Source organism: Paroedura picta, chromosome 2, assembly GCF_049243985.1.
Source record: "Paroedura picta isolate Pp20150507F chromosome 2, Ppicta_v3.0, whole genome shotgun sequence".
NCBI lineage: Eukaryota > Metazoa > Chordata > Lepidosauria > Squamata > Gekkonidae > Paroedura > Paroedura picta.
The window spans coordinates 145,395,509-145,412,310 of record NC_135370.1 but is presented as its reverse complement, the minus strand read 5'-3'; the positions used below and the strand labels follow the sequence as shown (position 1 = coordinate 145,412,310).

Here is a 16,802-nt window from a genome sequence, read left to right as displayed (position 1 = left end):
GCATGCTGTTAAAATTGAGAATAGAATCTGCAGTCTAATTTGAAAGAACAGTAATTAACCCATTATTTTTCTACATTCATCATTAAGAATCTTCTGGTTTAAAGATGGCAGTAAATTCATTTCAAGTTATCTCTGGAAGTATATTTTGAAAACTGCTTTTGCAAGAATGTTCATTGCCAACATAACACTGAAATCTGGTCACAAAATCACTGAAATGTTAAATAATTCAACAACGGGCAACAAAAAAGGACAAAGTTTTCCAAAACCTCTGTTTTATTGTACAGAGTAAAATACATCATTTATAGCCCATAATCCAGATCCATTAACCAAGTTCGTTTTCACCAAACTTTGTGGCCTGAAGTCACATAATTAGGAATTCTAAACAGAGCTAATCTCTCTCTGCTAGAGCAACAAGGTGTGTATCAATCTCTGCTTCTGTAAGGATCCTAAAAGAGGGGGAAACATAAATAAGTTTATTCCTAAACTCAAGTATCTGCACAGTTAGGAAATTCACTTAAGTGTTAATATAGGTGATACTAAAAAGGATGAGATTCTCCAGATGGGGTGTGTAAGGGGGAAATCACCAGCAATCACAAAATCTGGCCAGCTACCAAGGACAGGCAAAATTTGAGATTCCTATTTCAAAGCAATTATCAATTCCTTGCTTCTGTATGTAACAGACATGCCTTGTAACAACCTAATAATACAGTAATTCTAAACTTAACTTGTGATTAAAACCACTATGAAGAAGTTGCCCACCCTCTAGCTCAGTCCTGTAACACAAGAAGCAGTTCTCAGATCTTTTCCAAAATTTGCTAATTTGTAAATGCTTTACTGGAGATGCCAAGGACTGAATCAGGGACATTATTCAACAAAGTATGTGCTTCCTGCAAGGATTATGGAGAAAACCTATGGTTTACTGAAGATGCAGAAGAGCACAGGTTTAATCTGTGGCACATCTGCTAAAGCAGTGGTCCCCAACCTGCGGGCCGCGGCCCGGCGCCGGGCCGCAAAGGCCATGGCGCCGGGCCGCGGCTCCCTCTCCTCGCCCCCCCCGCAGTAAAAAACTTCCCAGGCCGCAAGCTTGCGGCCCGGGAAGCTACTTACTGCGGGAGGGCGGGGAGGGAATCAGGGCCGGGCCGCGCCCGTGCAGGCCGCGCCTGCTCGGCCCGATCCGCGGGCGCGGCCCGCGGGTGCGGCCCGATCCGTGGGTGGGGCCCGCGGGCGCGGCTGGGCGCGGCTCGTGTGTGCGGCCCGCGGGCGCGGCCGGGTGCGGCTCGTGGGTGCGGCCCGCGGGCGCGGCCGGGTGCGGCTCGCGGGCGCGGCCCGAAGCATGGGCGTGGCCCGCGCGGGCGCGGTCCCTGCGGGCGCGACCCGATGCCCTGCCGGTCCCCAGCCTAATAAAGGTTGGGGACCACTGTGCTAAAGGATATATGGTCACAGATGCTATACTAGACCCTGGAGCAGAAAATACTCAGCAAGATGTAGTAGTGCTGTGATTCAGAACAGAGCAGCTCTATCTGTTTGCGCATTCATTTGAACTGCAGCCCATTCCCACCATCATGTCATGGGAGTCTTAACAATATGTACCAATTTGTAAAACTTGTATAGTATGATAAGTAGCTTTGACTACTTTTATCTGGTCACTTTCGTCTCCTCTATTAACTCCTCCTTCCCCACCTTCAGAACACTTATTACATGAAATGCTACAGAATAGCACCAGAGAGTGAGGAAACACCACTGGGTAGGATCAAGTCAATTTTAAAACTGTTACAGCCCCTGTCTCACATGGCTTTTGCGCATAAGCACAAAATCACCAGCAGAGCCTTTTCCAGCAGCAGAAAACCCTCACTGGATCCCACTAGCTGAAATTGTATCTGAACTATTTCCAGGAAAGTGGGAATCAAAGTGAATCTTTACCTGAATTTAGGATTTTCAACTGTGACAACTCCTACTTCTATTTCAGAAGGTTTGAAGTCAATGGACAATACAGTAGAGAGACACGTTATTGCTGTCTAGAAATAAAAGTATACAGGGGAAAAATATTAGGAAACACGAAGTCACATTTAATGTATAGATATTTCTCAGACTTTGTGAATTTTAACATGATATTCTGTTCGTTAATTTAGGTTCACATTTCAACCCAACCAAAGATGCAACAGAAACAGTAAACATTTCTTCCTCTTGTTCACCTCTATAATTGCCCTGCTAGAAGTTCTTTAAGACATAGGAATTTATTGTCGGCTTCTTCTGTGCCAAAAATCATCCAGGGCTCTGTTAATATATTTAAAAGGGCTTCCCAAAAGTATTACATCTCATACCATCATTCCCCTATATTATAAAGACAGTAGCATAAATACAGGCTAATTATCTCCTACAACAAATTGTAACAGATTAATCCTAACCACTAAGATGGATTTTGATGAATTCTGCCGATCATATGAGCATGATCACATCTACAATTAAAAACATCTAGATAATTATTCAAACATAAGCAAGCTGTAACACAGCCCAATAAGAGCTAGCCTTAGTTTTACAGGAGTAGCAAGATTCCATTGGAAATCATGCTTTTTGTAATTACTCATTACAATTAAAAGTGGGATCTGTAAAGCCAATTTTACATGTTCAACATCAGCAGAAACAAATTCCAATAATAAATGAGAGGTGACTGGTTTTTTTTTTTAAGATGGAGAAACATTCCCACAAGGCTTTTCATGTTGGCACTTAGCTCTGGCAATCCAGAACATAAGAAGCTACTGACAAGTATGAACAAGAGGAAAGTTCACTAACTATCCCACCAGCATTGCCCAGGAGCACCAGCACACATGTGAAATAGGGTAAAACATAAGGCTTAATTATTTTGGTGAAAATCTGCATAACAGCCACAGGGCTACAAGGATAACTGCAGGTTAATGTTGGCTGCTTCTGTTGCCAAGTCTTCTTCAGTTTCATAGAAATGAAGGCCAGAACATTTTGCTATGACTTCATATTCTTCTTCAGTAACCCCTGATCAAAATGAATCCACTGTAACAGGGGTCCCCAACCTTTACGCACGCAGGGGCCACATTAGCGTGTCCAGTGCCTAAAGAGGGCCGCGTCTTAAACAAAAATGTAACAAAATTATTAACATACTTATTTAGATTAAACATTCAAAGAAGACATGTTAACTTTAATGCAATCGATTTTGGAAAAATATTTTACTGTAGAATCCTTTTATTTAGCTACACATGCTTACATAGGTATAAACTGCACAGAGCTTTTATTCCAGTCCCAGGTCGATTCAGTCCCTGCCCTCTACACAGAATGCGATTTCCGTTTTGATTTGGGGCGATTTAAATTTTCCTTCTGCAGCAAGGAGGATTGATCCGGAGCAACCCTACCATTATTGTACGATATCTTAGAGTGCTTTTAATGCTCAATATATTTTAAAATCGCATTGTTTTAAATCTGGGCTCCCCTCCGTGGTAGAGAACCCATGATTGGCCACAGGTGGTCATGAGACAAACTTGCCTTAAAGGAGAAGCCCCTAATTTCTCTCAACTTCTGTCGGTCTTGGATATTTTTCTGCCTTCTTCAATCCTCTTCCCCCCCCCCCCTTCAAGAAAAGAAAGGATTTTTTCCACCCTCCTCTGACTTCTTGGATCCTCTCCCCCCCATCAAGAAAACAAAGAAAGAGTCTCCATTTGCCCCCCCCCCTTCTGAGCCTCCCTAACCACATGCAGAACACTTTCCTGTTTCAATGGGAAGGGGGGGAGAGGAAGACTCGAGTTCAAATCGATCTGAATTCAACAGGATTGACAATGGAATAAACAAAGTAAGAGCAGACTGCCATAGTTAGTGTGATTTTTGTTGCAAAAACATTGATTTTTAAAGAGTTTATCTTGTTCGCTCACACCTCTCCTTGATATATTGAGTAGCTCTTGTGACAGGATTCAAAGTGCCTTTTAATATTGTACTCCTTTAATACTGAGACAGTTTCAAGACATATCAGGCAAACTGCGTTCTCCTTGTTTAAAACAAAGAAGTACTCAGTAGTCCATTTGTCAATAAAGACACTGTGCTCAACTGCATTTTTTCGTTTCTTTGAAACAGAACTCCCTTTTACAGACATCTTACAGTGTTTTTAGTAGAGCAGCAGTTACAGAATTTCTGTGTTATCCTTGAATAAATAAAAATATGAGTAGTATAATTTTAGGGGCCTAACACCTCCCTTTTCCATTAAATCCACTTGACTCTAGCTGCTATTAGCTGAAGAGTTTCAATTCAACCATGACAAAGAAGAGAAGAGACCCCTGCTCCCCCTATCTACTACAGCAGCGGTCCCCAACCTGCGGGCTGCGAAGGCCATGGCGCCGGGCCGCAGCTCCCTCTCCCCGCCCCCCCCCCGCAGTAAAAAACTTCCCAGGCCGCAAGCTTGTGGCCCGGGAAGCTTCTTACTGTGGCAGGGCGGGGAGAGGGAATCGGGGCCGGGCCGCGCCCATGCTGGTGCGGCCCGCGGGCGCGGCCCGATGCACGGGCATGGCCCGCGGGCGCAGCTGATGCGTGGGCATGGCCCGCACAGGCGCGGGCCGTGCCCCAATGCCCTGCCGGTCCCCAACCTCAGAAAGGTTGGGGACCACTGTACTACAGTTCTCAGAAGCACTGGGCTATATATACAGGCTAAGGACAATTTTTTAAAAATGTATTGTGAATCTGGCCTACCAGATGGCAGAGTTGCAATCCTAAGTACATTGAATACAATGAGATTTATTTCTTAATAAACACAGTCCCTTGTAGTTTAAATATATACCTACTAATGCATTTTAATGTGTTAAAAATTGGGGGCCTCCAAAAAGGGGCAAGTAAACAGAAAGAGTGAATGAGGGCAGCCTTCCACCTGAAACAGGGGGTATATCATTAAGCTGGCTTCAAATTATATGCAGGGTACAGATACTCATCAATGCTTGCCAGCCAAGCCTCAATCATGAGAAGTAAAATGGCAGCCAGAGGGAGGGGAACTTGATTGGAGGAAGATGTGAGAAGGAGAATGCCATACGCTTTCCTGCTAAAAGAGTACTCAGGAGCCACTTACTGGTTCCTGCAATCACATCACAGATATATAAAAAGACTCCTAGCTGGAGTGAGGAAGGGAGGAGAGGCAGAAGTAAGCAAGGCCAGAAGTGAGAGCAACTACTGCTTGTGGAAGGAAGAATGCTTTTGCTTGCTGCAGCAAACTCACCAGGAACTTTAGAAGCCACTTGCTTTGATGGGTGGAGCCTCTAGAAATGTTCAGTATGTAAAACACTTTGTATCCTTTTTTTTGCAAAAATATCAGGCCTTTTACTGTCCTTTTCCCGTCTTTTTTTGCAAAAACAAACCTGACGTCTCCTGAACCCATTCACACAGCGACTACCTTCCTTATATAAATACGTAGCATCAACATGGTAAGGAAGCGCATTTACCCACCCTGGCAGGGGCACATCTTACCATCGCGTCCCAGGCCAGAAACTTGGGTGTGACCATTGATGCCTCCCTGACAATGGAGGCGCAGGTCAGGAAAGTAGCCGGCCAGGCATTTTTCCATCTTCGCCAAGCTCAGCTACTAGCGCCCTACCTGTCCCCCGAACACCTGGCCACTGTGATCGATGCAACGGTCACCTCCAGATTAGATTTCTGTAACTCGCTGTACGCGGGCCTACCCGTCTCTGATCTGGAAACTCCAGCTAGTAGAAAATGCAGCTGCTAGGGTCCTCACCGGCACACCTTGGAGGGCCCACATGCAGCCTGTGCTGAGGCAGCTGCACTGGTTACCAATTGCTGTCCGGATCCGGTTCAAGGTTCTGGTTCTAACCTTTAAGGCTTTACGCGGGCTGGGACCCACATACCTGAGGGACCGCCTAGCGCCCTATGCCTCCCGCAGGGCTCTGTGCACTGCGAGTGAGAATCTTCTGGTCGTTCCCGGCCCTAGGGAAGCACGCCTAGCCTCGACCAGGGCCAGGGCCTTTTCGGTCCTGGTGGAATGATCTCCCGGGAGAGCTGTGGGCCCTGCGGGCCCTTTCAACGTTCCACAGGGCCTGCAAGATGGAGCTCTTCCGCCAGGTCTATGGTTGAGGCTGGGGCTGCTGTGGTACATCGACTGCTTTCCCCCAGGCTTTTTCTTGAACATCGTTCACCTCCTTCTCCTCCACCCCCCCTTTTTTAGGAAGGGGGGTAGGAAGGGGATCTTATTATTGTGCCGCCATGTTGTGACATTTTAAAGTCTTTTAATGGGAGTTTTAATGGGGTTTTAAGACACTGTAACCCGCCATGAGCCATTTGGGAGTGGCGGGAAATAAATCAAAATAATAATAATAATAATAATAATAATAATAATAATAATATTCAAGGAGAGGGGAAGTTATTCAAGGAGAGGGGAAGTTAAAAAGCTAAGTGGTATGGGTGCCTGACATTTGCAGGCTAGCAAAGCACTTAGAATGGCCAAAATGCTATTATGAAGGATAAGAACAAGAGGGGGCTGACTGAAGAAAGCATGGAGACCAAAACAAACAATGTTGCTATTGTCTTTTTTGCAAGAAAGGGACAGGATGAGCAGCAGTAGATGGTGCCACTTGAGGCAGGAAGAACAGTATGGGTCTGAGGGAAAATGCCCTGCGGGTGATAGTAGCAGACAAGCAGGTTGAGGGCCTCACAGAAAGAGGTTGGGGGCCACATGCAGCCAGTGGGCCTCAGGTTGGGACCCCTAATCTAAACATTCTATGTCCAGGAAGGTGTTCAGAAAAGGTGTGTGAAGAGGGAAAAAGAGCTACTTTCTGGGACTGAGTCAGTACAAACCTCTTCATAGTAACTCTGACTGTCTTCTACAGCAGATGAAGAATTTAACAGACCACGCCTATAGGTAGCCCCAATGTGTTCAAAGTATATGTAAAGTTGCAAAACAAGTCTGATACACTTCTATTCACTTACCTCCACTGTCTGTTCAAATGTCCAGTCCAATTTTTTCTTCACTTTCTTCTCCAGGAAGCTAGTGGATTCTGTCTGTTTGACTCCTGCAGCCGTAGCTTTAAACCCACAGTAATAGCCCGCTGGATCACACTTGTACACTTGAGGATTGTTCTCTTCATCAACACCAATCAAAATCATGCCTTTGACAAAGAAACACACTGGTGTTTTTTTCCAGAATAAATTGTAAGCAAATATTTCAGATGTTTAGGGAATACCTGCATTTAAACCACATACTTCTCTCCTACCTGGGGGTGGGTGCAGAGGTGATTCTAGAAACTGTCTTGCATATATTCTATTATATCCTATCATAAATATCAGGCAAAGGGGCACAACACAGGCCACTTGATGATACACTGTTGAATGTGCACCCCACCCAAACACGACATATGTGTCAGGAAATAGAAACACTGACTTTTCTAGACCTAATTTTCACAACGTCAGTTACAAAAGTGAAACAATTCTCAATTTTCAAATCATTTGTATAGTCCAGGCTTTCTCAATCAGGGTTTTGTGAAACCCCTGGGGTTTCCTCATAGCCCTGGAAAAGTTTCCTGAATAGGTGGGAGTCAATTAATTTTTATTGTATTTTTAAAATTTGCTAAACATTTATTGGGTGATATGACCATATATGGGCATGTTGACCTGTCCGCAACCCCAATGGCCAATGAGGGGCCTGGAGGGGACGTGAAAGGGAGGAGTCTTTGGTAGGCATTTACACAGCTATGCTTCCCAACCACATTCCGCATGATAGTGCCACTTCTGGGGTTGCTTTAAGCCTGAAGAATGTTTCAGGAGTTTCTCAATGGTAAAGAAGTTGAGAAAAGCTGTTATAGTCTCCTTTTTCCCAAAATCTGGATTTCTTAAAAAGCCAATATTCAAATTTAGAAGAAAGGTGAAACCTAAAATACATTTGAAAACATCTAGTATTTTAAAAGTATATGGATTTGCAACAATTTTTTAGGCAATGGAACTCCCTAGGAAATGCTACTTTTCTTTCTTCTATTGCACATCCTGCAAACTTAAATGGATAAAATCAGATTTTTAGAACTCTTCTTTCTAAATCGCATATTGTAGATCTACCTCCCTACAACACAGAGGCTCTTCATTCAAAGTCCAAGAATAAGCATGCTTTTCAGTTTAAGTCAAACATAGCATAGTTCTTATATTTGTATGCTGCCGCTCTTAGCACAGCCAGCTCATGGTGGCTCATAACAAGATTGATTACAAATTTAAAATATACAACTTAAAGTAGTAACCCTCCCATATGCACCCACTCCCCTAACTCTCCCCCCCAGATGACCACCGACAACCCAAGACAACATGGTGTTTCCATTGGAGAGTAACAGAGGAGGGACCTAAGATCTTCCTTAATCGACGACCTGGCCTCAACCAAAAATCTGATGGAAATGTTCCATTTCACAGGTCCGGCAGGACCCACAGTTCTTCTGGGAGCTCATTCCACCAGACACTGGATAAGGCCAAAAAGGCCCTAGCCAAGGCCAGGGGGATTCTGCACGGGCCAGGGATCACTAATCTATTAGTACTTGCAGAGCGCAAGGCCCTGTGTGGGGCATAGGGAGTTAAGCGGTCCCTAAGATACACTGGGCCCAGACTGCGAATGGCCTTAAAGGCCAGTACCAAAACCTTGAACTTGATTCAGAATCCAACAAGCAACCAAAGCAGCTGGCTCAATGCAGGCTGGATATGGGCTCTCCATATTGTTCTGGTGAGAAACTTAGCAGCTGCATTTTGCACCCATTGCAATTTCTGGATCAAGGACAAGGGAAGGCCTATGTAGAGTGAGTAGCAAAAAACTAATCTGGAGATGACCACTGCATGGATCACTGTGGCCAGGTGTTCTGGAGTTAGGAAGGGTGATAGTAACTGTTCTTGGGATAGATGGCAAAACACCAGCTGGGCTACCTTTGTGACCTGTGCCTCCATTGATGGGGGGGCATCTATGATTCCTGGCTGAGTGCAAGATCTTCAATTGCACTCCATGCAAGTTAAAGACTTGCAAGTTCGGGAAACCTTGAATTAAGCTTCAGTTCACTGTGATAGCCAAATACAGATAGCCTGCCTCTCCCACTGAAAACCCTGAAGCTTGACTCAAACCATTCCAAACCTTTCACTCAGTGTGCAATGAGAGGAGGCAGGCAAGCAATTAACTACAGTAATAATCTATGCTGGTGCCAGTCATAGGCAAGCCTGAATACTGTGATTTCAATCAGACTTTTCCCCGAGGCAGGCTACTGTCTGGTTGGGTGGGAGGTGGGGTTTATCTCCACTAGGATATTTGGTCTTCATTGCTCTTGGGTTTTAATGGGGGTATTATCAGGGAATAATGAAAGCTGTTACCCACCATGAACTGTTTGCTGGAGTGGTGGGCTAGAAATCAAATAAATAAATAAATAAATATGCACAGCAGCCCTATCTTCCCAAAATTTCAAATTATTTTTAACATATTTTACTATACTTACAACAACCAAGAGGCCTCATTTCAGCATTCTGTGTGTAGACTTGAGAAATATCTGCAATCCGCTTACACAGCATATCCACTGGAATATCATAGCTGTACTTGTATTTCCAGTTTGCAGCCTCATAGCGGGCTCTCTGCACCTGGGACCTGCTGTCCGCTGACACCAAGAAAAGGAACTGAAGTCATTTCCATGCTTCATTCAACAAATTATTAAAAATAAATGCAATTAAACCTGAATATAAAGGTGGGGAACTGCAGAAAGTACATTGCCATGCCCAATACAATTAATAAATCTACATTTTAAATCCCACTCTTTCAAGAAACTCAATGAAGCTGATCTCCAGTATAGAAACTAGCTAGAAACATGCCTATTTAGCTTCAGACAGAAATACATTTAGTGCCTCCAGACTTTCCCCTTGTCTGTGTGATTTTAAAATATTTTAGTACACAGCTCAGAAATATCAAAGCATTTTGCCATTTTTGCTACCACTGTAGGTGATTTTAGTACCTGTCATGCCTGTCATTACACATCCAATATTTTCAGTTATTCTGAATAAGTGAGTTACTGTGCTAGAATCCAGCAGCTTGTCCTAAGGGATGAAACAGAAAAATAATATTAAATGGCACATAATATGGAACTAGCCTTGTTGATAGGGCTTGCTTACTTATATATCAGCCATTGCAATAATAAAAATAACCAATACCAGAAATAGATTGGGTTGGAACCAGCATGCATTATTTGTTAGACTAGAGCCTTTTTGTAACCAGAAACATGCCAACAAGACCATACTGCCACCTTTTTGTATCCGAATTTGCATTACTCCTCATGCAAGGCTTTGCACAAGAAAGTACTTGAGAAAAGGGCTCAACAAGTACTGCAGAATACCTAACACTATTACTTGCACAAGTGTAACTGTGCTGAGATCCTATTCGTGCATCAATGGATCCAACCAATTGGGAGAACAATAAAAGAGGGAGAGAACAATTCTATAGAAGTCCGGGAAGTTCCATTCCCTTCCTCTCCTCGGCATAACCACATTACTATTAATCCAAAGTGATCCTGAGACATTGGGAATCAGTTTTCCTGGCGGTTTAGGCTGATCCTGCACTGAGCAGGGGGTTGGACTAGATAACTACATGGCCCCTTGCGACTCTGATTCTATGACTACTGATGGAGAAGAGAAGTAGAGGACGCATCTCAATCCTTGCACCCACTCCAATAACTAAAAAAGTTTTGGCAAGTTATAAATGTGTTTCTCCAAAACGTACGAGTTCCAAAGAACTCTATTTCCAATCCAAAAGTATAGAACATGGCAGATAATAATTAACAATAGGAATAGGCTGCCTAAGGAGGTGGTGAGCTCCCCCTCACTGGCAGTCTTCAAGCAAAGGTTGGATACACGCTTTTCTTGGATGCTTTAGGATGCTTTGGGCTGATCCTGCGTTGAGAAGGGGGTTGGACTAGATGACCTATATGGCCCCTTCCAACTTTATGTTTCTGTAATTCTGTGAACAATCAGGATTACCACAAAGGAGAAATTAGGTGTTCACATTTAGGGATGGCCACGAACCTAAAAACCAAGTTCAGGGCACCCCTCAAACCGACCCAAAGTTCTCTACTTCAAAGTGTGTGGGGGGGAGGGGGAGCAAAACCAACATATTTAATGGCTTGCAGACCTGACAGGCAGTAGCTGTTTCACCAGTTGGCCTAGCTTCCCCTCGCTCACAGCCATTTCTTTCTCATCTGCAGAACCCATACCACTTACCTGTAACGTTTTAATGGTCTTGAAGAGCTGAACCAAGCCAGTAAATGTTCAGGGAAGGCATTGTGCAAGAAGCACAGGCTCTGAGACTCCAAGATGGTCCAAGTTCATGCTGAATTTTGGTTTGGGAGTTGGTTCATGCCCATTCCTATTCACATTATGGGTATTGCCATGATATTGCTACTTACAGGTACTTTCTTCTGTGTGACAACAACCGCGCAGTCCTTCCCACGAACTGCTACAGATGTAAGGCCACCCTGGTTTATGGCCTTAAAAGCATACTCTAAATGGTATATTGAAAACAGTCACTGGTTTGGCAATAATGCTAAGATAACAATAACATCTACAAATTGAGAGCTGATTACTGATGCACATAGCAACACTTGGAGAACTATCTACACTGTTAGACAACTTGAAAGCAGTGCTTAAAAACAGCCAATGTATCACAAACTGTTTTTTAAAAATATTTCTCTGTTGTAGCATTTATGACATTCAGACTACCATCATTTTCACTTTTCCCACATTAACAGAATTTATTTGCTAATTTAGCAGTAATTGCCTATGAAGGATTTAATGAAGACTGATATATTTTCCATCTGCACACTGAAAAGGCCTCAATACTTAATCAGATCACTTGGAGGTAAATGCTTATTTAAATTTATCTCCTATTATACACAACTCATTTAGATTTCATTTTTGTTTACTTGGGTTATTAAGAGTCTATCTTTCTCACTGAAACTCAAGGCAGATTATACAGAGTCAGTACAATCAACAGGATGGGAGATTCATAAGAAACTGAATGGAAGCAAAGCGTAAAAATACAGAAATCACAGTGTAGGATTCTATTTACAGCAAGCTACACACAGTAGTAGAGACGACATCTCTATCCAAGTAATATTGTAAATTGTTCTATGCCATGCGAGCCTATTACCTGTTCAAATAATTCAGTTTTGCAGTTTGCAGAAAGCTAGGAAAGTGGGAGCCTTCCCGACCTCCTCAGGCACCCCATTCCATAAGGTGGGGACAACAACAGAGAAAGCATCTATACAAGCAGTTGCTGATTTTGCCCATTTGCAGGTTGGCAGCCAAAGAAGCCCCTGCTCAAATGAGCAAAGCTGTTCTAACAGAACACAGGGAGAGTGGGGGTCCTGCAGATAAGAGGGTATAAGGCCATGAAGGGCTCTGCATGTGCGGCCAGTACCTTAAACTGAGTCTGGTAACAAATGGGCAACCAACAGAATGACAGAATGGGACTAGTGTGCATGCTCTGTCTAGCTTCCGCTAACAGATGGCATTCTGCACCAACTGGAATTTCCTAATTGATTTTAAGGGAAGCCCAATGTTCAGCGCATCACAGCAATTCAGTCTTGAGGTTACTGTGGTATGAATCCAGGTGGCCCGATCTGCCATGACAAGGTAAGGGGCCATCATATGGGCTAGGCAGTTGCATTACTTTGTTTCTCCAGCAATAATGATGGATCTAGTATTAAGGCTTTTTACCAAACCAGCATGGATTAGGTAAACTCTGTCAAAAGTGGGAGCAAAATCCCCTTCAAGAGCTCAACCTTATCACCAAGCATTGTCACCAACTTTCCAGGGTTTTGTTTCACTTTGTTTTATCTTAGTTAACCACAGCAGCCAGGCAGCTATTCAGATCTCTACTGCATCACCAAGACGGTTGGATAAGAACACACAGAACTGGGTATTGTCAGCAACAAACTCCCAAACTATGAATCATTTGACCTAGGAGCTTTGTGCAAAGATTAAAACATATGAGGGACAGAGCTGAACTCTCTGGAATCCCACAGGATAGACCCCATCAAGAGGATAACTGGTTTCTATCAGCAACACTTTAAACCCAATCTGTGAGGAATGGTTTAATCAGTTCCACGCTCATCCCCAATATCTACTTCTGTAAGCAAATGTCTCAGCAAAACAGCATAACTACTATATGGAAGACTGTAGAGACATCCAACAAGAATGACAAGAAAGCCACTCAGATGGAGGCCATTGCTTTTTCTTCAAAGATGCCACATATGTAGGTGCTTTAAAGTCTGTCCAAATTTTTTATAGACTCAAGTGGGTATCATGTTTGTCTGAACCCGCAGAACCAATTTAGAGCCCAGTGGCACCTTTAAGACCCACAAAGTTTTATTCAAGGTACTAGCAGAATAGCCTGTTGTAATTTAAAATACAATGAACAGTAGGCTTTTCTCCCCCCACCCTGGGCAGGCCTGCTGAGGCCTAGAGGCTGCAGTGGGCCTTCTCAGGGTGGTGAGGGGGGAGAGCGCTGGCAGGGACTTATCTCCTCCCTTTCCCCGTGCCCTGGACAGGCCCATGGAAGCTTGGAGAGGCCGTGGTGGGTCTTTTTGGGCCGGGGGAGCACAGCCTTCCCGACCCCCCACTGGCAAGGCTCCCAGGCCCTCCCAGGCCCGGCTGTGGTTCCAGGTCCTCCCCCATCCTCTCAGCTCGTGCTTGGTATCTGCTTTACCTCTTGAGGGCAGTTGAGTAGAGTGGGCTGGCAGTGGAACGGGATGTGGCCAGGAGTGGGACAGCCTGCATGATTGGCTATTTCTTGGATGGCCAGCCAATCAGGTACACAATGAGTCCCTTCTCCCACTATCCCTGTCTGGCTTTATTTATGGTACAGATGAGCTTTCGTGAGCATGCACAATTCCTCATATACAATATTGTATCCAAGGAAGTGTGCATGCACATGAAAGTTCAGACCTTGAATAAAACTTTGTTGGTCTTAAAAGTGCCACTGGATTCTAAATTTGTTCTCATATTTTTAGATAGCCAGCTTGGTGTAGTAGTTAGGAACGTGGACTTCTAATCTGGCGAGCCGGGTTTGATTCCACACTCCCCCACTTGCAGCCAGATGGGTGACCTTGGGTTCACCAAAGCACTGATAAAGCTGTTCCGACCGAGCAGTAATATCAGGGCTCTCTCAGCCTCACCTACCTTACAGGGTGTCTGTTGTGGGGAGAGGAAAGAGAAGGCAAATATAAGCTGCTTTGAGACTCCTTCGGGTAGAGAAAAGTGGCATATAAGAACTAACTCTTCATCTTCATATTATTAATGCAAACCAATGTAATATCATGGCTGAGATAAGTGAGTGGCAAAAGTATTTTATCATAAATCCTATTATCTTTTTACTTGAAAAGTTTCTTTGAAATCTATCAACAGGCACACAAATCTGTTTCGCTTATACCAAATATACCTTGGTGCCACACCAAGGTAAAGCTTCAGAAAAATGCCTTGGAATACACACCAAATTTTCATGGTCTCGGACAATTAAGTATACAGAATATTTCTAACCTTACTCCAAAAGTCATACATGTAACATAAATTAAACATATTCAAATCATACTGGGTATTTCTATGCTCCTATTTACTAATTATGGTAGACTATAATTTAGAGAATGAACTATATATGGTAAACTTCCCATAACCCCAAGGCAGGGACTAGTCTGGATTGGGTGAAGGGGGGATTTTTTACCGCTGCTGGAGCTTGTTGAATTTCATTGTATTGCAGTTTTAATGGGGTTTATTGGACACAATGTTATTACCCACCACAAGCAGCTTGCAGAAGTGGTGGACTAGAAATTAAAGAATAAAATACAGTTTTAATGACAATGTCAGGAGTTTATTTGCAAAGCCCTTTCAGTGCTATATTTCAGATGTTATGAGGAAGAGCTTCATCTCAAAATGCAACATGAGGTCTTTAAAACTGCTGAAATAAACAGAATAAGATCAGACCTAGTAGGCACTTTGCACAAAAGCTGAATATTTTAAAGTACTACCAGATGTTTTGGAAAACCAACTGACTACTTATGGAATAACCAAACACCTACTGTTGTTCTCAGCTTTATCCAAGTGCTAAAACTGAGAATGCCTGGTTAAAAGTTAAAAGCCACACAAAAGCTGTCCAGTGAATGCCACCGGTTACCTCAACCTCTTAATATATTCCTCTGAGACAAATTAGTTCATCTGAGGAAAGCTCTACATAGGTGCCATCTTGCAAACAGTAACATCAACAGCCACTTGTACTGAAGCATTCTCTATGGTCACTATTTTGTGAAATGATCACCTGACGAAGCCAGAAATTGTTCAGGAAAGCAGCTTTTGTAAGAGGAGCAGAATGACAACAAAAAAGGGGGAGGGAATATTAAGTTAAAAAGAAATTTTATTATGTTATTCTACTCTTTTTACTGCAGCAGTTTCTAATTCTGTAATTTAGTTTTCATGCACTGATTGCTGTATGTACTACATTGCCCTGATACTCAACCAAAATGGTGCACTATAAGTAACAGTCTCAAACTCTTTACCTTGAGAACATTAATATAAGTAAGAGTCTGACACTACTGCGAGTACTGTCATTAAATTTTGGGAAAAACAAAAGTGAAAGGCATAGAGTAAGTACTACTTTGAAAAGTTATTAATGTTAAGAGATTACAGTGCCCATGTTCTCCCTAGCATCTAATGGCGTCAGCATATGCCCAACAGAGATGGATGTTTCACTTTCGCTTTTGAGTTTAGATAGCATTCCCGTTAAGCGTTGCATTGCGATTTTTGACAACGAGGGGATCTAACTTGCATGCGTGGCGCTATTACTGCTCCCCACCACCACCACAGCGGTATGCTGCACCTCAGATGCTGCCTCTCGAGACACAGAGGCGCCGTTGCCACGGTGTTTCCAAGCACCGCAGAGGAGCAGGAGCATCCTCCCCTCTCTCTGCACCCATGCCCGAGCACAGCGGCCCTGCACCATGACTGGGCGGTTCTTCTTCCCAGACACTCACCGACTTGGTACAGGCGTCCCTCGGGGGAAAAAATAGTGATATGCCGGTCAAAGCCGGCACTTGAACCTCGGGACATGGCGACACAGAAAAAGGGAGGAAACAACGAGAGAAAAATATACAGTCCGCGGACACGCCGGGTAGAGAATCCACCGCCACCAACCGAACTGTGATTAATGGAGAAATACTTCCGGGGTCACAAGCCCCTCACGCAGGCGCATTCGGCAACTATCGTCCTAAGGAGCGAATGAGTCGCAGCTTCATTTCCGGCTCGCTTCGCTCCTTAGTCATTGTGTATAATGCGCAGGCGCAAAAGCGAGCTCCCGTGCTGTTTAGCAGTCGTTACTTTCTGAGCATGCGCATTCCCCAGTTTCTCGAGGTTCCAGACGCTTGATTCAAAGTGCCAGCATCTGTTTTATCAATGGCGCATGCGCGAGTCTTACTTTCTACCCAGCCGGAGAAACATAGAGAAAAAAAATGATTTTAACACTTTGTAAGATTTATTTGAGCATGACTGTCAATCTGTTATTGTTTTTGCTATACAGCTAACCTCCCTGGAATTTCTTTCGTCAGCCAAAATGTAATCAAAGCACTCCCTTCTGTTTTGTCCCTTTTGTTTTTTGCAAGGACACCCTTTTGGGGGCAGCGATTAGTGTTGATAGGTCCCTTCTTGGCACTGGCAGGGGTCGGGGGAGGTAAGATTGCCAGATCTAGATTGGGAAACTCCAGGAGATTTGGGGACGGAGCCTGGGGACGACAGGGATTTCAGTAGTCCAA

General features: G+C 43.9%; 1 protein-coding gene across 1 annotated transcript; it reads right to left on the bottom strand.

Moving 5' to 3' along the window:
• Positions 1-255: 255 nt before the first annotated feature.
• PSMA6 (proteasome 20S subunit alpha 6) lies at positions 256-16,242 on the bottom strand. The gene is made up of 7 exons (XM_077323112.1): positions 16,029-16,242; positions 11,412-11,506; positions 9,969-10,050; positions 9,462-9,617; positions 6,943-7,121; positions 1,921-2,015; positions 256-446 (listed from the first exon to the last, which is right to left on the bottom strand). The coding sequence occupies exons 1-7, from the start codon at positions 16,102-16,104 to the stop codon at positions 389-391; spliced, it is 741 nt and encodes a 246-aa protein (XP_077179227.1). The 5' UTR covers positions 16,105-16,242; the 3' UTR covers positions 256-388.
• Between the last annotated feature and the right edge of the window lie 560 nt (positions 16,243-16,802).

Bases quoted from the DNA above. Each gene is read 5' to 3' on its own strand.
- PSMA6 (XM_077323112.1), bottom strand. From the start codon at position 16,104: ATGTCCCGAGGTTCAAGTGCCGGCTTTGACCGGCATATCACTATTTTT. The intron at 11,507-16,028 runs GTGAGTGTCTGG...TATACCATTTAG, and splicing joins GGGACGCCTGTACCAAGTCG to AGTATGCTTTTAAGGCCATA. The intron at 7,122-9,461 runs GTAAGTATAGTA...TCTTTGTCAAAG, and splicing joins AATGAGGCCTCTTGGTTGTT to GCATGATTTTGATTGGTGTT.